This window comes from Eurosta solidaginis, chromosome 4 (genome assembly GCF_040869045.1).
Source record: "Eurosta solidaginis isolate ZX-2024a chromosome 4, ASM4086904v1, whole genome shotgun sequence".
Taxonomy (NCBI): Eukaryota; Metazoa; Arthropoda; class Insecta; order Diptera; family Tephritidae; genus Eurosta; species Eurosta solidaginis.
In genome coordinates, this window is record NC_090322.1 from 210831550 (window position 1) to 210850140 (window position 18591).

The following is an 18591-nucleotide window of genomic DNA, read 5'->3' on the forward strand; positions in this document are numbered from 1 at the left end:
GTGCTCCATGGAGTACTACAGTGAAAGTACTTTGGAAAGTACTCTCACATATGTACTCTATGAAATACTCACAAACAAAGCGAGAGTGGGATCACCTACTCCTCTCCTAGGACATCGCAATGTTAATTGGAGCACATTTTTTGTATCAACACAGATCAGATTTGCAGCAGTCCTATACTCCCAAAGGAGTATTCCTTACATTATTTATAGAGTACTCGCGTTTTTTGAAGGGATGTTATGACTGCTTTTTATTTGTGCAAATTTGTTAGTAATTTTCTGTGTGTTCTTATTTATAAAATTATTACGTTTTTAGCTTAATAAGACCTCAATAATCGATGCCAATAGATATGGTTGAATAAAAATATGGCTGACTAAGGCTTAAAAAATATGGCAAATGTGCCGGGCCTCTAACCCTGCTCCAACCAACGTACCAATGAACTCTTAGAGCACTTTCGTAACTTGAATTTTTCGAACCTTATCCGGTATGCTCGCACTACACGGTAGATGTCACCATCAGCCACAATCAATGCAGATTTGGTAGCACTTAAAATTTCCTTAACAGCTGTTGTTCAGCAGTTTTCTTCTTCTTCTCGTTTTCTTCGCAAATTTAGCAGAGTGTTGGCATTTTATTGTTAGCAAATGTATTTTTGTTTGCAAAAAACTGCAAAATAAGATTTTGATAACTAATTAACCGAATAAAGAATGATACACAGCCTATTTATTGTAAACAACAGTGGGTGAGTGAAGTTAAAAACAAGGCCTAATAATTGATCATGCGAGTACTTGCATGCGGCTGTTTTTTTTTTATGAAGTTTGTGGTAAATTTGCTCAGATCATCAACTTTACTAATTGTTTACAAAAATATAACAAAAAACAATTGGAAGCCATTCACTTAATTATTATATATCTTTTCAGGGATGTCTTTCTCGAAAAACACTGGCGTTCGGTCGTATCACGGTCTGTATGCGACTATTTTTTGGACGCGCAGCGCCAATCTCCATTCGTAAGTGCTAATCCTTATTGCAGAAAAAGGAAACTTCCATAAATTATATTTGTGTTTTAGGATGTTCCTCCCGTAATTGCAACACCACATTACTACCTGATCACCGTGCAACGTAATGGCATATCGTTGGTGGCTGCTTGTAAGCAAGAAGTACCGCCACTATTCGTTATTGAATTTCTACATCGAGTAATGGACACTTTTCAAGATTACTTTGGTGACTGTTCCGAAACTCTTATTAAGGAAAATTATGTTGTGGTTTACGAGTTACTTGATGAAATGTTGGATAATGGTTTTCCGCTTGCCACTGAAAGTAATATACTCAAAGAACTCATAAAACCACCAAATATATTACGTACCATAGCCAACACTGTAACCGGCAAAAGCAAGTATGTGGGATTATGAATCAGATTTAAAAATTAAAATAAATTTAATATAAATACTTGTTAAATTTTTATAGCGTCAGTACTATCTTACCATCGGGTCAGCTATCAGCTATACCATGGCGTCGCAGTGGTGTACGTTATAACAATAATGAAGCTTATTTCGATGTGATTGAAGAAGTTGATGCAATTATTGATAAATCTGGTTCTACAGTGTTTGCTGAAATACAGGGATATGTAAGTAATTTCATATAAGTGCATTTATATAGTTCCAATTTATTTAACTCTCATGTTTCACAGATTGACTGCTGTTGCAAGCTTTCGGGTATGCCAGATCTCACGCTTTCGTTCATGAATCCACGTCTTTTTGACGATGTCTCGTTCCATCCATGTGTACGTTTTAAACGGTGGGAATCTGAACGTTTACTTTCATTCATTCCACCAGATGGCAATTTTCGTTTAATGTCCTACCACATAAGTTCACAATCTGTTGTGGCTATTCCTATTTATATAAGACATAATTTCTCCATCAAAACTGGTGAACAAGGCCGTTTAGATTTGACAGTGGGACCACGTACTACCCTTGGACGTACCGTGGATAAAGTTAAACTTGAGATTACAATGCCGAAATGTGTGTTAAATTGTATATTGACACCAAATCAAGGTAAATATACATTCGACTCAGTTACAAAGACATTATCGTGGGATGTGGGGCGCATTGATGTAACCAAGCTGCCAAATATAAGAGGCACTGTAAGTTTTCATGTTATTATTAAAAAAAAAAACGTCTATAAACTAAACTTAATTTTGCTATCCACGTAGGTCTCAATTACACCCGGCAGCACTAATATCGATGCAAATCCGTCTATTAATGTGCAATTTTCCATATCGCAACTGGCTGTTTCTGGACTCAAAGTCAATCGTCTTGATATGTTTGGTGAAAAATATAAACCTTTTAAAGGTGTCAAGTATATAACCAAGGCGGGAAAATTCCAATTGCGAATGTAAATAAGACTATAAGACTATGATTGAAAGATCAATTTTTGAAAATAGACTATATTGAGATATTGTTAATGTGAATACGTTAGATTAGAAATATATATATACCCTTCTGAGGAAAATCAATTATAAACTTCCATCAAAAGCAGTTTGCGAACATTACTTGCATCTACCAGATATCCCAGGTAAAAAAACCATATTTCTAAGTTTATTGTAAAGTCTCGTAAAAGCTAGTCCTTACACAAAACGCAGAAAAGTGGGTCAAGAAAAGCTTCGCGGCATAACCGAAAAAGAGACTTTTCGAAACTGAGCTAATATCTCCAGAAAATATCTATTTACACTGTAAAATCCAACACTCTGTTGAAATTAGCGACATTTCCCAACCAAACAAGTGATTTTGGATTTTGCTTTACTATCGCCTGAATCTCTGCTTGGAAAAAAAATTGCGGTACATTTTTTTTCGACTATATAAAAAAGCCCATCATTTACTCAAATCGAGTTTTATTAAAACATTGCCTGAGTGAAATATTAGCCCAACTCGGCTCCGAGTTTCAAAACAGCATACTAAAAAAATTTTTGGAGGAGCGTTCTATCTCTTAATTTGTTTTTGCGATAAAGACACTACTCTAAGATTTTTGGGATTTTTATATATGACGAAAACATTAGCCCCACCATCTCTGGGAAGACTTTATATGACCCGGCGAACCTTCTAGGTTTTTGCTATGCCTATCTAGGGGAATATTCTTTAACTTAAAACGTACTCATACTGAGTTAAGTCATTTTGAAAACAAATTCGTAGTTCATAACCTCAGAGAATTCAGTTGAAATAAAAAAAAAATCCGAGATGGCACGCTTTTCAAACAAACTCTGATATAGGGTTTTATTTTTAAAGTTACTGGGAATGGCTGTTTTCAAGGCGGTAGGCCATATAGGGGGATATTCCTCTTAGCAATAAAAATGTTTGTTTTTTAAGTGTGAGTCCAAAATATTTCTAATATTGCTGTTTTTTAGGCAAACCACAGTGGGAGTTCCTTTTCAATAACCGTTGAAAATATCACATCACATTATCAAGCTCATTAATATTATCTGAACACAACTGCCCCACACTTGTTGCCAGTGCCCACGTTGCTGCTTTTTCAAAGGTGTATTTATGGTGAAATCTATATCTTAACTCATCAAATCATTTAAAACTCTGCTGGCGGCAATGTACTATGGAACTTTGTACAACAAATATCTTAATAAATCACAAGTGGAATAAATTTAATAAATTGCCGAGTGAGTACAAAGTATTACTTATTTGTACTTATTAAACTTATAGTTATGCTTTATATTTTGGGTATAAAGCAATTTTTATATTTTTAAATTAGTAAATTAAAGATTTTTTTAAGCCCATACGCGTGACGCAATAATACCAGCCAGTCATCTCAGTAGTAAAACAACAAAAATTTTACAGCCTTTATAATCCCGTCATGAATTTTAAGGCAGGAAGGGAAAATTTACATATATATATTTCCACATTGGAAACGGAACATAAAAAAAGAGAAGAGAAAACAGGAAATGGGAAGAAAAAGTAGAGGAAGTTGGAGGCAAGTCGGAAAAGTAATAGTTTGAAACAAAGTAGTAAAAATAGGTTAACAGGAAGATTAAGATTAAGGGTAATGGTGAGAGATAGAATTGGATAGAAGCAAGAGCGGGATGCGTAAGAAGAAAGGCGGGAAGATTTACTGAAGAATGAAAGGGATAGGGAAATTGAGTGAGCCGAATAAGGTAAACTCGAAAATGCAGAAGGGAGAGGGAACAAGAGAGGAAGAGGGTTAGACAGAGCCGTAAGAAAATCCTCAAATCCTCGCTGGTAGTACTTGGGGAAAAGATAAAGAAACGCTCATGACTACATACAAAGCAATTAGCCAGCCGATTACGTGTTACGCGCCACCCATATGGTCGCCAAGCCTAAAAATCACCCACTGGAAGAAACTACAGGCCTGCCAAAATACTGCTCTCAGAATCGCCACGGGCTGTCTTCTTATGTCCCCAGAACACCATCTGCATAATGAGGAGAGAATACTCCCCATCAGGGAGAGAAATGAGATGCTGACCAAACAGTTCCTGTTGAATACCCAGAAACCTGGGCATCCCAACAGACATCTGATTGATGAACCAGCACCGCCTAGGGGCTTAAGGAGTCATCTCCGTAAGCATTTTAAGGAAATACGGCACCTGGGAACCCAGCCATATGAAGTGAAAAAACACAAGCAGGTCCTTGGTGAACTCCATAAACAGGCGTCGGACCTTTATGCCGGAAATTGCCCGGTGAATCCAGTGCTTAACGAAAATTATCCAAAACTTGCGGAAGAGGAACGCTTACTCCCCAGGGAAACGCGTGTCACTCTTGCTCAACTTCGTTCTGGATACTGTAACAGGTTAAACTCTTACCTATCCAGAATCAACCCCGAAATACAAAATGTATGCCCCGCTTGCAACGTGTCCCCACATGACACCAACCATCTCTTCAATTGTAATGTGGAACCAACGCCTCTAACACCCCTTTCCTTATGGTCCACCCCTGTTGAAACGGCAAGTTTCCTTGGACTCCCGTTAGAGGATATTGATGACAATTTGTGATCGGTCGCAGCTATTAGGTGGGGTGAGCATTGCTACAACAACAACAACAACAGGGTTATACAGAGGAGAGGTAGGTGGATAGATAGAGAAACTCAGAACATGGTCTGTCGGGAGTATTTCATGTTTGTGTAAATGTTTTCAGGGATAGCCAGTGCTGTTTAAAATAAAAGTCTGATAAACCAACTTTTTCCATCAGTCAAATCTATAAGCTCTGATTTGTGGAAGCATCATTCGTGTAAAAGCTCTGCTGCTATATATTTTTACACCAGCCACCTTTTTTTGCTCAATAAGCCTACCTCTACGCATAAACTATTAATCAATAATAATCACATTTTTGGTACATTTTTCGTCAGACGATACAGTTATAGTTTTGAATTTGATCGTTTTTAATCATGCTGGTTGGGGTTTTATTAGTTCGAAGACGTATTTTCATACAATTACACACCCAAGCACATATGTACCTACATTAAGCAGGGTCCATTTATTAACCTATATCGCGCCATCGATTTTTCGATAGGTTTTGGGCTCAGGAAAAAAAGTTCCACTAAGCATACCCAAAAAAATAATTTTCGAGCCTGCAAAATTTGAGTTTTTTGACTTTTTTCTTTGATTTTTAAAGTTTTTTTCATGACCTACTTAAAAAATTTTCATTTGATTTTATAATTTTCATGTATACGCTGTCCGACTCAAAATTGTCCGCTAAAAACTTTGGCGATAACAGTTTTTTAAAAAAAAAAAAAATTATTTTTTGGGATTGAGGAGTGTTTTGGTGAAAAATTTTATTTTTTCGCCATTTTTTTTAAGGGTTTCTTCAGAAACGTGCAAAAGTGTTACCGATGATCATTTTTGTCGAAATCGATTTTTAGTCCGATTTAGACGATTTTTTCAGACAACTATCTATGCTCAATACGTAAGCTTGTGGTAAAATTTGATGTTGCTAGCTATTAAAATGAGGCAGAAATGGGGCATAAATGGCGAAAACCCTCTTATTGAACAATCGGTTGTATGGGAGGTATATGCTATACTGGTCCGATCCGGTGGATTCCGACAAATGTCAAATCCCCCATAAAAATATGCCTGCTTACCAAATTTCATCAAGATATCTCAAACATTGAGGGACTAGTTTGCGTTCAAACAAACGGACAGACGGACGGACATGGCTAAATCAACTCAGCACGTCCCCTGATCATTTTGGTATACTTATTGGTGGGTCTAACGGAAACATACATAAAAAATGATTTGGAGCCTTGAAAATGAAAAAAAAAAATCGATTTCGACCAAAACAAGTCACAAAAACCAAAAAAAATTATTTTTTTTTTAAACTGTTAATGCCAACGTTTTTATCGCATAATTTTAAGTGGGATAGGAACTATGAGACAAATTCATTTTCATCGGCAACACTTTTGCACGTTCCTGAAGAAAAACCTTAAAAAAACGGCGAATAAATAAATTTTTTCACCAAAACACTCAAAACCCAAATATATATATATATATATATTTTTTTTTTTTCAAAAAACTGTTATCGCCAAAGTTTTGAGCGGACAATTTTGAGTCGGACAGGGTATACATGAAAATTTTAAAATCAAATGAAAATTTTTTAAGTAGGTCATGAAAAAACCTTAAAAATCAAAGAAAAAAAAAGCCAAAAAACTCAAATTTGGCAGGCTCGAAAATTATTTTTTAGGGTAGGCTTAGTGGAACTTTTTTTCCAGAGCCCAATATGGCGCAATATGGGTTAACTTTCGTCCGTGCAAATCAACCCAGCTTAACCTACATACAGTGACGAAAAAAGCCTACATATGTGTACCCACTATTTCCGGTGCATTGAAAGACCTATAACTTATGTGAAAAACGTGCTTATACAGTTTTATTTTAAACCTTTTTCTAATCATTGCACTAAAAAGTCCTTACTTTAATATAAAATAGCAAAGTTATGGGATAAAGAAGTTAAAACGACGTTGGCAAAAGTCTGAAAGATCAAACTTGCATCAAGCTCAAATATACCCACCGATGGTTTCGAATTAGCTTCCAATAAAGACTTGTATCCAAAACGATCCATATTACCCGAACTATAACACTGGCATGGTGACAGCTTAACAGTGGTAACCAAATTCTTCGGATCGAGTGCAGTATTTCTCTTCCTCCCACTTTTGTTCTTCCAGACCTACCAAATATATTGAGTTTACAGTTTTTTTATTTTAGAGACTTTTTGCGTGATGTTCTGCTGTAAAAGCCGTTCTAGTGCAGAGCTCTTTGAACTGTTCTTGGATGGACATAATTGCCTGATGAGCTTGCCATATCTTCGCCTAATTTTAAAGCAGAATCTTTTGTCCAATTTCAAAATAAAGCTGATGTCTCGGCAAGATAGTTTGCTCGGACGACCACTGCACAATGGTCTGTACTCTTATTCAACTCAAGTTAAAAATGTTTGCAATTTCACCTTATGATTTTTTCTCTTTTCTGTGCTGTACAACCAAGTTTTTTATGCAACCGATATTTCATTTCCAGGAGGCATTGTTGATGTTTAAGTGATCACACCACCACTAAACTCGATATTAGAAAAACAACAAAAATAAAAAAATTATTAAACTAAACAGTACTTTAGGGTTAGTATAACACAGCATATTAGAATGCAAGCTAGGTAACTGCTGCTGTACGTACACTTTTGTCAACGCTAATATGGCGTTCCTTCGCCATCACTTAGTTGTTGTATGGTCAAGAACGGATTTGTTTAAGGTAAAACGATTAAAAAGGGTTTAAAATGAAATTGCGTGTACACATGTTTCCGCAACGGTTTTGTCTTTTTCAAACAACGAAAGTAGGGGGTGTATGTAGACTTTTGTTCGTCACTGTACCTATAGCACATGCATATGAACTTCGAAAATACATCATCATTCGAAAATGAAGCACTGCACTCCAAAGCCAGTGACTTGCTCTGCATCCAATGCCGTTAATGTTGCTAACTATTCGTTGTTTCGTTGAAGTTTCTGGGCGAGTTCAAGCAGATCAATAGGAATTTTGTAAGTTTTTAAAAATGCAAAACTTGATTTTACGCCTAGGCAAATACACAAACACACTCAATCACGCATATAAAAAGTTTATGCTCAGCGGGTTACAGCTCCAATGAACTAGCAACGATAAGTTAGCAAAAATTTGCGGGGGGAGTTTGTGGTGACGGTCGCTGCTGCTGTAACTTCAATATTTGGTTGCACAAGCAGTGGGACAGCATTTTTGCATTTTAACGTATTAAAGTTATACCTAATCATGTTTGCCATCCTTGGCAACGCTGTTGCTGTCAGTGTGTTGCATTTGGATGCTGCGAAAAACCAGTTCTAGACGAAGCATTCATAAGTGCGAGATTTGGAAAATATATATTAAATATTTTAATGACTTAAAAGATATTGTCTGAGTAGAATACAATCAAAAATAAATTTGTGGGGATTTAATATATTGTACTTAAATAGCATATGTGCATATTCCTCTGAATTAAATTCTGACAAAGTACCGAACACATTTCATGGCTGTTACGTGGTAAAAAATTGCTTGCAACAGCAGTCAGTGGCCTACTCCAAGTATGCTCGCAGACACTGTGCCCCATGCCAATTTATAGGAAAATTTAAAAAGTAGCATGACTCAAATTGAAAAAGAAACAAAGCGCTACATAAATTTCGAAGGTATATCGCGCTTTGGTGGCCGCCGTGTGTTGGTGGTAGCGTACTCCGCCTATCACACCGAAGATCCTGGGTTTGTTCTAAAGTAACACCAAATATTTAGAAACAAGTTTTTTCAAACAGAAAAAGTGTTTAGAACGCGGGGTCACCCCTCGCAGTGATTTGCCAAATACTCCGCGTGTATTTCTGCCATGACTAGCTTCTCATTGAAAACTCATCTACCTTGCAGATGCCGTTCGGAGTCGACGTAAGAAATGTAGGTATCGTCCCGCCAATGTATGGGAAAAATTAATAATTAGTACGATGCAAATTCGAAGAGAAGTCGGGCTCAAAATATGTTCGAAAGTTATCGCGCTTCGTATTCTTTGTTTGAGTTCAGTCATAAGACTCAAAGGAAATAAAAACACACTCTCCTGCCATCTTCAAAGTCGGCTTCCACGTTAAAGTACTAGAGTGTTTGTTTTTTGTTAGAGGGCGTTTTAAGCGCCAATTAGGTCTTCATTCACTATTATGTCTTCATAAACTGCAGATTGACGTTTGTGAATTCTTTATCAATTTAAAAGTATAACTGCAGATTAATCTACCGGGTTAAGGGACTTATAACATTCCCCCGGTAGGCACTCCTGTCAAGAAATCCAGACCGAGACCCGAATGTTTGAACGTTACAAAAATTATTGCAAAGGCAGTCGGGATAGTCCCAGAAGGACTAGTACCGGATTAATATGTGGCAAAGGACTGTGACGTAAGGGCGAAATACCGTTATGCTGGTAGGGTTGCAGACAGAATTTAGGTTGTCAGTGCTGTAGGTTGTGCCTATTTTAAACAGGAAAAAAGGAACTACCGGCCTGCATGAAGCACGTAAACACATAAACACTACAGGGTGGCGTCCTATCGCCACTTTTGTTTAACTTCTACATATCAAAGCTACCTTCGCCACCAGAATGAGTTACTACACTACTAGGCCCAGACCCACAGATCGATGTGCTTTGCAACATAATAAACGGCTACCTCCCTGATCTCTCTAGTTTTTTCGCCTCGCGAAACCTGGAATTATCACCGACTAAATCCTCCGCGACCTTATTTACAACATGGACGTCCCAAATGTCAACCATTTTGAACATTCACGTCGATGGCACTACGCTACCGTCTGTCCTACACCCCAAAATCTTGGGTGTGACGTTTGATCAGGATGTACATGTTGGTGAGCATGCAGCCGCAATTGTATCAAAAATCCAGAGCGGTAATAAAATCCTCAAATCTCTTGTTGGCAGTACTTGGGGGAAAAGAAAAAGAAACGCTCATACTTACAAAGCAATTGGTCAGCCGATTGCATGCTACGCGTCCCCTATATGGTCGCTAAGCATAAAAACTATTCACTGGAAGAAGCTACAGGCCTGCCAAAATACTGCTCCCAGAACCGCCACGGGCTGTCTTCTTATGTCCCTAGAACACCATCTACATAATGAGGCGAGAATACTCCCCATCAGGGAGAGAAATGAGATGGTAACCAAACAGTTCCTATTGAATACCCAGAAATCTGGGCATCCCAACAGATATCTGATTGATGAGCCAACACCGCCTAGGTGCTTAAGGAGTCATCTCCGTAAGTATTATGAGGAAATACGGCACCAGAAAACTCAGCCGTATGAAGCCAAAAAAACACAAGCAGGTCCTCAGTGAACTCCACATACAGGCGTGGGACCTTTATGCCAGGAATAGCCCGGTGAATCCAGTTCTCAAAGAACAATACCCAAAACTTGCGGAAGAGGAACGCATACTCCCAGGGAAACGCGAGTCACTCTAGCCCAACTTCGTTCTGGATACTGTAACAGGTAAAACTCTAACCTATCCGGAATCAACCCCGACATACAAAATGCATGCCCTACTTGCAATGTGTCCCCACATGACACCAACCATCTCTTTAATTGTAATGTGGAACCAACGCCTCTAACACCCCTCTCATTATGGTCCACCCCTGTTGAAACAGCAAGTTTACCTGGACTCCCATTAGAAGATATTGATGACAATTTGTGATCGGTCGCACCTATTGGATGGGGCGAAGCACTGCTACAACAACATAATTTTTAAGTATCTGGGAAACAGCATGAACACAAACAACGCCTGCCAACAAATGCTACTATGGAGTCGGTAAGAAATTGAAAAGCTTAAAATTTATGAGAGCCTAAGCTTTGGTGATGTTAAGTGCTTAAAATTATCTAATGATGAGCTGCTTAAGTTATGCGTAGAGATAGAATGGAACAAGATGCTTCGATCAAAAAGGTGTTCTTTTTCGCACCTAAATAAATAAATGCAAAGCGCGATATACCTCCGAAGAGATTTAGGCCGAGCTTCTCTTGCAACTTGCGTCGTGCTCCTGAAAAATTGTTCAGTGAGAAAGTACATCATTTAGGTGCCTCGTCAATTTCTTCCGGTTGCCAGGAACGCATGACATTAATAACAAAATACCATACTAAACTTCCCCTGATTTTAAAACATTTAGGCCATTTTAACTTGAATTATTTTGATGAAATTAAAAGCAGCAAATATCTTTTATCATAATCTCAATTTACATAATGAGTTTTTAAATTAAATTGCAAAACTCGCAATTTTTAATTTGCCTTTGCTCATTGCTACTAATTTTCACGACAAGCGTATTTTTCTTTAACATTAAATTTTATTCTATTCTATTTTTTGTCGTCAAAACAAACAAAAAATACCAATTAAACACAAAAGACTTAAGCAACGAACTTTTTCTGTTACATATAATTATTGCTACGCAGACGCGTCCATTTAACTTACAAACAATTTATTCGGACTTATATTTTTTTCGTTATTCTTACTTATTTAAAAAATAATAATTATATGATGAATCATTAACAAATTATTTCCGTTAAAGAAGTAGGCAGCATATAAATTGAAGCAAAGTATGGGTTGTTATTTGCATTCCATGCTGTTTCTTTTGCGGTTAACATTTTTTTTTGGAATATTACCGCAATTTGGCAACAAAAAACATTGAAACGTGATTGTTGGGCGACGTTTATGCAGCCACATGATTCATAATTTGCAGTAGTAAATTTGATAAGCGCGAAACTCGTAAGAAAGTTGTGGGAAAATACAATAATGGTAATCGAATTGTCTCCTTTTTATGAAAGATGTCACGTATTACTTCAGATTTCTGCAAGTCTGACTAATCTTTAGACATTGGTTGGTTGGTTAAACTGGCCGGTACATGAGCACCTCACATAGACTGAAGAGTCCGTATTGTTGCCAGAAGTTTGGTTAACGACCAAACCTGTGTTATCAAAAACCAGGACCTGTGTTATAAAATAACTCCGTCCTCTTTGAAAATACTAAAAGCTTTCTACGCCACTTCCTGCTTTTATATCTGATATCTGTGTCACTCCTAATAGCTGGAGTCTTAGCATCGAAAAACGTGACGCCCAGCGGGTTAGGTGGCTTAGAATATACCCGCGGTAAGTATGCCAGTCGTAAGAGGCGACTAAAATACCAAATTGATGCAAGAGGTTGTGTAGCGCAACCTTCTCAAGGGGTTGCCAGCGCAATATATAGCTTCTCCGAGCCAACTGTCAACCTCACCTACCCGTGGCGAATCCCGTTTCATGAACAGCCGAGGATCTGGCGACCCCGAACTCCTGATTGATCTAAGGGGGGGGGGGGCATTGCTTAGAAGGTTGAATGTGGTCATACAAAATCCTTCCCGAGATGGTCGGGCTAGTACCTTTATGGTGCTTGTTACCGGAACGTTACGGATCTGCATCCAGCAAAGGACCATCAACATCTATAACACTCACCCAGGCTTCGGGGAGTGTCCTTATCGCTACAACAACAACAGCACATCCTACATCTGCTATCTCTGACCAAGCCTTATTTTAAGGCATGTGACGCCAGAAGGCACTGCTTAGTCAGAATACCCTTCATGGGTCTACAGTCCTCTCTTTTATATGTTAGGAGCAACTTTTTTAGTCGAAGGTTGTAAGACGTACAAATAATCTTCGACACTTTACAGCCCCGCCCTGGAACCCACGCCTTTCCCCCGCTTGGTCGATCATGTGCACCTCTCTCCTTCGCTTAATCTCGCCCAATATAAATAGGACGTCTACGGAGCAAGTCTCGAGGGATGCGCCCTTTTTAGCAAGTTCATCCGCTTTTTCATTTCCATCTATTCCCATATGCTTAGGGATCCAATATAGATGTATGCTGCTCGCTGTCTCGATTCTTTCCAGGGATTGCTTACACTCTAACAAACTTTTCGATACTGTGTTATGCGAGATTATTGCATTAATTGCTGCTTGATTGTCAATATAAAAGTTGACACGGCTACAGTTTAAGCTATTTTCTTACAGTTTTTCTACTGCTTTGGTTACGGCTACAATTCCGCCTAAAAAACGCTACAGTGATCTGGTAGCTTGTGGAATCTGTTTATTTCTGGATCAGCACAGTATACCGCAGACCCTACTACTTCCACTACTTTGGAACCATCGGTGTACATATGTATTGCATCGTCCGCCATTTGGGCACCGTTGCGCCAACCATCTACCTCTATTGTGCCCTCAAAAGCTCCTACAACAGTACAATGCCATCGTGGCCTTTATAGTGCTATTCTCAGAACAAAGCTTCCAAAACAGATTCATGTCGAGAATAATTCCTAGATATCGATAGTATCAGCCGTAAAGTCCCAGTTAAGAGAGGCCAGAATGCAGGGATCTTATATCTCCTTGTAAGAAGAAATAGTTGGGTTTTGCTTGGATTGATGGCCAACCCACATGACGCGGTTCACCTATTCACCCTGTCCAGATAGCATAGCAGAACATCTCACAGGGTATCCAGAAATTTTATCTAGAGCAAGGCTCCATGTGCGTAGGCAACCACTTCGCAGCCACAGGCTTCGAGCTCCGCGGAAGCTCGTTTATTATCACAACCCAAAGTAGAGAAGCAGAAAGCGTCACTTTGGCAAGTTTCTACACACACTTTTCTCTTTCGTAGTCACGCTTCTTTCCGCTGCAACTATAATATTGCACAGAAGTTAATAAATTCAGCACTTGGACTGCTGCTGCACAAAAATTTTTTTTCGATATGTTGCACATTACCTTGAGCAAATTCATTACGGAACACTTAATTTAAGGATTTGGACATTCAAATGTCAGTATCAACCATCGTAGGCTTGAAGAGTACGCCGGAAAATAAGACCGCTCTCATTTGAGACTTATTATCAAAATTTCATAAGCCATAGTGCGGTCCCAAACTCAGCACATAGTTAGCCGCGCTGCGGTATCTTGGAAAACGATTACACATTTATATAGCGAATTGCAGCCGCCCTCTTCGGTGAACAGATGCTTCTGAGTATGTCGGAATGGGCTTACTGAAGCTAAATCGTTGTCCCGAGATTCACCAGAAATGTGGTGTGTACTCACAACTGAACTGTTTACGCAGGTTTACAACCACAAATATTCATTACTAGTTACAAACTGCCTCTTGGCTGTACTGTCTGTTTTATGTCAAATCAACAGTAAACGCTTAACACTGGCTGACAATTAGTAAATATCTTAAAGCTATTTATTTAAAGAAATATATTTTTACTATTCAATCTATATGTCAGCTAATACTCATATATTCATATGTATGTAGAATATTAATACGCGATAAAATACCAGCTATGCAAGATCACGCGATACACGCAATGCCTGTCAGCTAAATCATACACATATGATCTTTACAATTAGCGCAACCTCACCCTGCTCATTGAGCTGACATTAACAGTCATTAAATCTGTTATGTTGAAGGGTAAATGTTATGAAAATGACAGATAAGTGATAGCTGAAATGGAATCTTTAGATTAAATGTAATAAAAAATTCCTAATATAACTTAAATTCTACTTCACAAATACAGCAGCTGACTTTGATGAATAACTCAAATATCTACTCGTACTTGCTGCTTTCTTGTTTGGCAACATTACCAAGCACTTTATCCAAAAGCAATCAAACTTCTTTCATTACCCGCAATTTGTTGTAATTCATTACAATAATGCTAATCATTAAATTACGTTTAAAAAACAACCGAGCATTAGTTTCACAAAATGATGTGTCAGCAGTTTTGTTATGGACAAATTATTTTATAAGCGTTCCATCATTTGTAGTTACAGTAAGTTCAACTTTGAACTTGACCTCAATCGCATAATCACTGTTTGCTTATTGTGTTTGTATTGATATGAATAAATTTGAGCATGACTTGCTTGTGGATGCTCATTGCCAACAGCTTTACGAAACTATTCATGGAAGCGATCCACAACAACAGCTAAATGTTGCAGACATACAGCTGTGATTTTCTGTTATGTAGCGTGCTGACCTACGACACTGCAGGTCCCGAGAAAACAAACATAAAAATACTTAGAAAAATGTCTACTAAACAACCGATAACTACAAATTATTCCTTTATTATTGGCCTATTATCGATAGCGACTTATTATCGTCGAGTTATCGGGTTGTTATCAACTTTTTGTTGCCGAGTCATCTACTTCTTTTTTTCTTCTTATGGGCTTGTTATCGACGGTTTACAGAAGTATCATCGATTTTATATTACAGTTTTATCGTTATCGATTTAATAACAAACCAATGAGTCGTCGTTAATAAATCGATAACACGCCAGTAACAAACTGGTAACACTCTGCTATGAAATCGCCAACTTTTCATAAATAATCGATCACTTTTTGATAACAAATCGGCAACTTTGCGATAATTAACTGATAACACGCCGATAGCAAATAAGTAACACACCAATAACATATCGATAACAAATCGATAACTCGCTCATAAACAGATAGCGTTCCGTCAATAACCGATTCATTTGATAGAAAATCGATAACGACAAATTGATAAAATTTCGATAAAAATCGATGACTTTTTTAAAACAAATCGACATCACGTCGTTAACATATTGCTAACACACCATTAACGAAATAGATACATTTGAAATGGTTACAAACGCATTCAGCTACGTCATGCCTTAGTTGTAAAGTTTTTCCCAATTGCCTTTTTTTGCATATATTAATCTTCTACACATCACATACTTCGTGTGTAATTATGTGTTGAAGTTATGCATGTTTGTAAGGCGGTTTCAGAGAAACTTGGTATTACTGCTGTTTTTGTTCTATTTATAGAACTACAACGAATTAACCAAATGTTGTCTGTTTGCATGAGTTAATCGGGGGTTGCCCGTATTGCTTTAAATGTATGAAAACAGTTATTTCAAGCAATTTTTAATTTTATATCAACTATCAACTATCGTAGGAGTGCGGGTTCGAATCCCACTCCCGGGAGAAAAGGCTTTGAAGAGATTTACAAGGTATAATCGAAACAGCTGCGACCTTGTCCGTCCTAATGTCACGTTGTTTAAATTTTTCCCAAATTATTAAATAAATTATAAAATTAAAAATTGCTTCAAATAAATGTTTTCATACATTTAAATCAATACGGGCAATCCCCGATTAACTCATGCAAACAGACAACATTTGGTTAATTCGTTGTAGTTCTATAAATAGAACAAAAACAGCAGTAATACCAAGTTTCTCTGAAACCGCCTTACAAACATGCATAACTTCAACATATAATTACATACGAAGTATGTGATGTGTAGAAGATAATATATGCGAAGGAAGGCAATTGGGAAAAACTTTACAACAACTAAGGCATGACGTAGCTGAATGCATTTCTAACCATTTCAACTATCGTAGGAGTGCGGGTTCGACTCCCACTCCCGAGAGAAAAGGCTTTGAAGAGATTTACAAGGTATAATCGAAACAGCTGTCGCCTTGTCCGTCCTGATGTCACGTTGTTTAAATTTTTCCCAAATTATTATATAAATTATAAAATTAAAAATTTCTTGAAATAAATGTTTTCATACATTTAAAGCAATACGGGCAATTCCTGATTAACTCATACAAACGAAATTGATACGTTTTTAATAACGAACCGACAATTTTTAAAAACAAATCTATAACTTACAAATCATTAATACGCTAACAAAATGACAACACCCCGACCACAAATCGATAATTTTGGATAACAAATCAGTAAATTTTTGATAACGTATCGATAACCTTTTGATGAAAACCGATACATTTGTGATAACAAATCGACATTTTTCGGTAACAAATCGCTACATTTTAATAACATATCTATAACTCTTCACTAGGTAAATTATAATTCTTCGATTAAAATCGATGCCTTTTATGATTATAAACCGATACCTTTTTGATAATTTATAGATCACTTTTTGAGAACATATCGAAAACTTTCGTATTGTAAATGCTTGTTTATCTGTCTTCTTTAAGATTTTTGGGTTTAACAGCATCAGCTAATGTTACTACTTTCTGTTGCAACACACCTGACAATCGATATCAACGTATGATGAGAACATTTAGTTTCTAATTATAGCATTGCGATATACCCCGACTTAATCTTAAAAACAGTACCGAGACCGTCCAGAAAATAATCATTAAATATTCCTAACAAATTGCGAAATACTCGTAGTCGCGAAGATAAGCACACAATGATAAACAGAAGAAAGGATATACTGGATTTCCTAAAAAGGTAGGGCCCAATACTGCCCTGAAATTCTTATTTTAGAAATGATTTTGAAATAGTTCCGAAAATAATGAACAGATTCTCCGATAGCTAAAAAATGTTCCGTAGCAGTCCTTACGATATGATTACCTTCTGAAATACTTTCGAATTCAATCTTGAAACTGTATCGAGATAGTCCAGAAAGAGTCTTGACGATATTTTTTCGAAAAAGCCAAGAGACTGGTCCGAGAAAGCCCCGAGAAGATCTCGAATACAGTCTCTGAATGCTGCCGAAATATTCCTACAAAACCTTGAAATAGCCCCGAAAATGTTCCAAAAATAATCCCGATGTGGTCCCTAAATAGTCCCTATGTAATCTATAAATAGTCCTGGAGCAATTCAGAGCACAATCCCGAAATGATCATTTTCGTTTTGTGTTTGTTTGGATGTCCAGACGTTTAACTTTGTCGTGTGGACAAACAAACATCCAAACTTTCATAATTATAATATTTATAAGATGCTTTAGGGTTTGGACAAGAGTAGCGTTTTCGGGTTAATATCTATTCCAAATTATTTAATTTCTGTTCATAGACGCGGACTTTGGGTTGAAGCACTTAATTTTGATTCGTTTCGATTTGTTGATTTTACGAGAGGGTGGATAATTGATGTAAATTGGAACGACTTTCCGTCAGCTCTTGTCAAATTTGACACTGATGATGGCGCAACGCCGCAACGGGTTTGTCTTCAAACTAAATTTGACAAGGGGTGACGGAAAATCGTTCCAATATACATCACTTCATTTCGCTTCAAAAAAATCCCGGCTCGAAATAATAAAGCCTACTACATCTAAAATATTTAATTAGCTGGTTGCGAATAACTAGCGCAAGCACTGAAGGAATCGAAAGAAAATTCGAGATATGAACTGTCAACTGGAGCCCTTCAATAGAAATTATTTTCTTAAAGGTTAGCTATTTGCCATAGAGGTTCAATTACACCTTGCTACTAGAGTTCGGATATACATGTATATAAACGATCTTAATACTTATGTATATATATATACATACATATCCGTACACCGATACGTATATAAAAAAACGCCAAAAGCTGTCAAAGCCCAGTGGCTACTCGGATAGCTACTAGTTTCATTCATTCCAGAAAGAAAATACAAAAACAAAAATGTAGATGTATAAGCCAAATTACTTGAACTAAGCACTAGAAAGAGATGGAAGAAAACCCCTAGCATGAAGATGGTAAGGGGAAATTCACTATGGTTAAACTTGACATTTAGCAAGCCAACTTACTGAAGATTAATGCGAGTATAATAGGGACGAATTTG

The 18591-nt window shown here is 37.3% G+C and overlaps 1 protein-coding gene across 1 annotated transcript; it reads left to right on the forward strand.

Annotated features, from left to right (window-relative positions):
- The first annotated feature begins 587 nt into the window (after window positions 1-587).
- On the forward strand, window positions 588-2515 carry cm (AP-3 complex subunit carmine). Its single transcript, XM_067780039.1, has 6 exons — window positions 588-737; window positions 916-1003; window positions 1064-1389; window positions 1461-1620; window positions 1684-2136; window positions 2206-2515. The coding sequence occupies exons 1-6, from the start codon at window positions 703-705 to the stop codon at window positions 2389-2391; spliced, it is 1248 nt and encodes a 415-aa protein (XP_067636140.1). The 5' UTR covers window positions 588-702; the 3' UTR covers window positions 2392-2515.
- The last annotated feature ends 16076 nt before the right edge of the window (window positions 2516-18591 follow it).